General features: G+C 58.2%; 1 protein-coding gene across 1 annotated transcript in view; it reads left to right on the plus strand.

The window, feature by feature from the left end:
- Positions 1-1,609: 1,609 nt before the first annotated feature.
- Positions 1,610-2,801, plus strand: part of ARHGEF37 (Rho guanine nucleotide exchange factor 37) — a 16,966-nt gene continuing 15,774 nt past the window's right edge. The window contains exon 1 of the mRNA XM_017728058.1: positions 1,610-1,884. Within this exon, the coding sequence (XP_017583547.1) occupies positions 1,762-1,884 (123 nt within the window). The 5' untranslated portion in view covers positions 1,610-1,761. The remainder of the gene's footprint in view (positions 1,885-2,801) is intronic.

The raw sequence follows: 2,801 nt of genomic DNA on the forward strand, positions 1-2,801 counted from the left end.
CGTGCTGGTGGCGAGCTCAGCAGAATGAAAACCTTCCATTTCACAGGCTTTGTCCTCCTTTGCAGCGGCTGGAGCTGCCCTGCCTTGCACAGCACACGCAGGCAGTGGGGCTGCAGGCAAAGTCCGCTTCCGAGCCCTGCCATGTGGGAGGAAGTTTTGTGATTAGGACGCACCTGTGAGCACATTCTTCAGCTGCTATTTTTCTCCCCGTGTTTTCCTTTCCATCGTGAATGGCTGATAACAGCCTGTGGTCACCAGGTCCTTTCTAGACGGGAAAGAAATCCAAAGAACAGAAATAATGGAGGAGATTAAATAGAGGAAATGTAACTTTCCTGTCCAAACCTGCTGCTGGGAGAGGAACCCCCGCCTGCTGTTATTAGGCAGAGCCTGAACTGTCGTGCTTTGCATGGCTGGGAGCTGTGTTTATTTTCTGAGCAAGCCCTGTTTAACTCAAAGCTTGTCTGGAGCGTTCCCAGAGAGCCCCCTGATGGCTTTAGCTTTCATCCCAATATCCTGAGCATTAATGTTTGGAGTAGCTGGGAAAGGCAAAACAGCAAAAGGCTTTGCAGGAGCCCGCAAGTTCAGGGCGAGATGTAGGGTGGAAAGAACCCCTTTCCTTCTGCCGGGATGGCTGCTGGGCAGCCAGATGTTCCTGCTTCCCATGCACCTCCCTCTTCCTGAGGCTTTCACCGCATCCTATTTGGAGCCAGAGCCCAGAACCATCACCAGGTATTTCTCCAGCCCCTGGGCTGAGGCTGTGCTCATCACACAAGGAGTGTCACAGGGGATCTAATCCCACCAGCCTCAGGGGGTTGGGTTTTTCCTTAAACGCTCCCAGAAAAGGGCTGGCAGAGCACTCCCGCTTGTGGCAGTGGGTATGAAGAGGGCTGGGCAATGCTGTGCAGGTGGCTCACCCTTGCTCCCTGAGAAAGTTCTGCAACGGGGTTGCACAACTCCTGCTGCAGGAGAAGCCAGTCCTGCCTCCCTCCCTCCCTCCACGGACAGTCCCACACACGGTCCCACGCGAGATTCCACTCCCTGCCACGGCTTGCCAGGTTTGTGTTGGCAGGGTGGGAGCACACCCAGCAGGGTGCCAGGGGACAGCCCACCCTGCTGGAACACTCCAGCTTGGCTTCGCCTGAGCACAGCCCTGGGACACAAACACTTGTGCCCGACCAGCCGGCGCCTGTTTGTTTTCCTCATGTAAGGAGAGCCGGGCCAGGGCAGCCAGCCTACTCTTACACCTCCTGGGGAGCCCTGGGGTGGGGACAGCACTGTCACACTGCTCCCGGTGCTCCCTGAGCCACCCAGGTGAGGCGAGCGGAGCCGTAGCCCCAGCCCAGGGCTGGATGGGAGGTGCGGGGTGCCAGCAGAAGGGCAGGAAGGAAACAGCTTGTGCTGAGGGAAGGAGCTGTCAGGAAGGAGGACAAGCCCATCCTGCAAGGAACTCGATGGAGCCAGGCTACCCAGCGTCTGAAAAACCGGACTGGAATGGGAAATATGCCTGAGGGAACACCCGTGGTGTGAGCTGGCAGGGAGGAGTTGGGGCTGGGGATGCTGGTCCTGCCCATGGGATGAAGGTGCTGGGGGAGGAGGGAGCTCTGCCCTGCCGGGATTCCCTTGGCAGCCACTGGAGCATGGTTCCTGGCCTGGATCATCCACAATGTGCTGATGGGAGCAAAGCAGCTGTGATGTGTCTCCATGGCTTTGTTGGATGTGGCAATAAGAGTTCCTGCCCAAGGATGGGGCTGAGAACTCCTGATGGTGGAGCAATACCAGCCCAAAGGGCCCTTTTCTCCTTCAAAAAGCACCTGGGCAAGGACTGAACCCCTGCTGCCACCCGCAAGGGAGGAAGGACATCTGTGTGCCCAAGGCCAGAGCCAGGTAAAGCCCTCGCTGCCCAGCCGTGTGCGGGTCCCTCCTGTGTCCATGTCACTCCCTAAGCCCATATGGCACAGACCAGCCTGGGAAGGAATCTCCTGGGGTGGCTTTACCCCAGCCACCCACCCAGCCAGTTTCATGAGTTCTGCCTCTCCGTGGGCAGGATGGGATGCAGGCAGGGCAGGCAGGGGGACAGGATGGCCTTTGTGGCACCAGCACTGGCTGGGAGCCAGTGGAGCAAGTGCATGTGGGTTCCTGTGCTGCCCTGTCCAGCCTGTATCAGAAAGGATCCCACAAAGGGACCCAGAGAGAAGGGCTGGAAGTGCCAGAGAGCTTGTCCTGGCCCATGGGGAGTTTTGGATCCAGTCACAGATGCTGCCTGTGACCTGCATGAGTCACTGAAAGACTGAGAGTCCTTTTTCAGTGACACTTTTTGCACACTGCGGGTCAGCCTGGAAAAACCCAGGTGCTGCCATCCCCTCGCTGTGGTCAGGACAAGGCTGAGCTCCCAGTGGGAGCTGGCCAGGGATCAGCCTCTCTCTTCTCAATAGCTTGTTTATAAGGATGCAAACACCTCACCAAGCGAAAAAACCAACTTCATGCCGAGTAGCCACTGGTTCCCCATGCCCTAATCTTGACAACTGCTTCCTCGGTTATATTTTCATTTCTGTTTTCTCTGTCCCCTTTCCCATGCCTGAGCAGCTGGTCAGGGACGGCAGAGCAGAGGGGCAGTGCCGGGACATGCCTCACCTTGGGATAACACGGCGGGAATCCTGTGTGTTTGCGGACGGGCTGTGGGAACACCAGGGCATCCCCGGGGCTGTACATCGGAGCCGCACCAAGGCCACGGACACACCGGGGACCTGTCCCCGTTATTCACGGCAGGCGGGGTGTGCTCTCCTCCGCCCCCGGGGGGCCCC

The sequence above is a fragment of the Corvus brachyrhynchos genome, unplaced genomic scaffold (genome assembly GCF_000691975.1).
Source record: "Corvus brachyrhynchos isolate BGI_N302 unplaced genomic scaffold, ASM69197v1 scaffold21, whole genome shotgun sequence".
Classification (NCBI taxonomy): Eukaryota; Metazoa; Chordata; class Aves; order Passeriformes; family Corvidae; genus Corvus; species Corvus brachyrhynchos.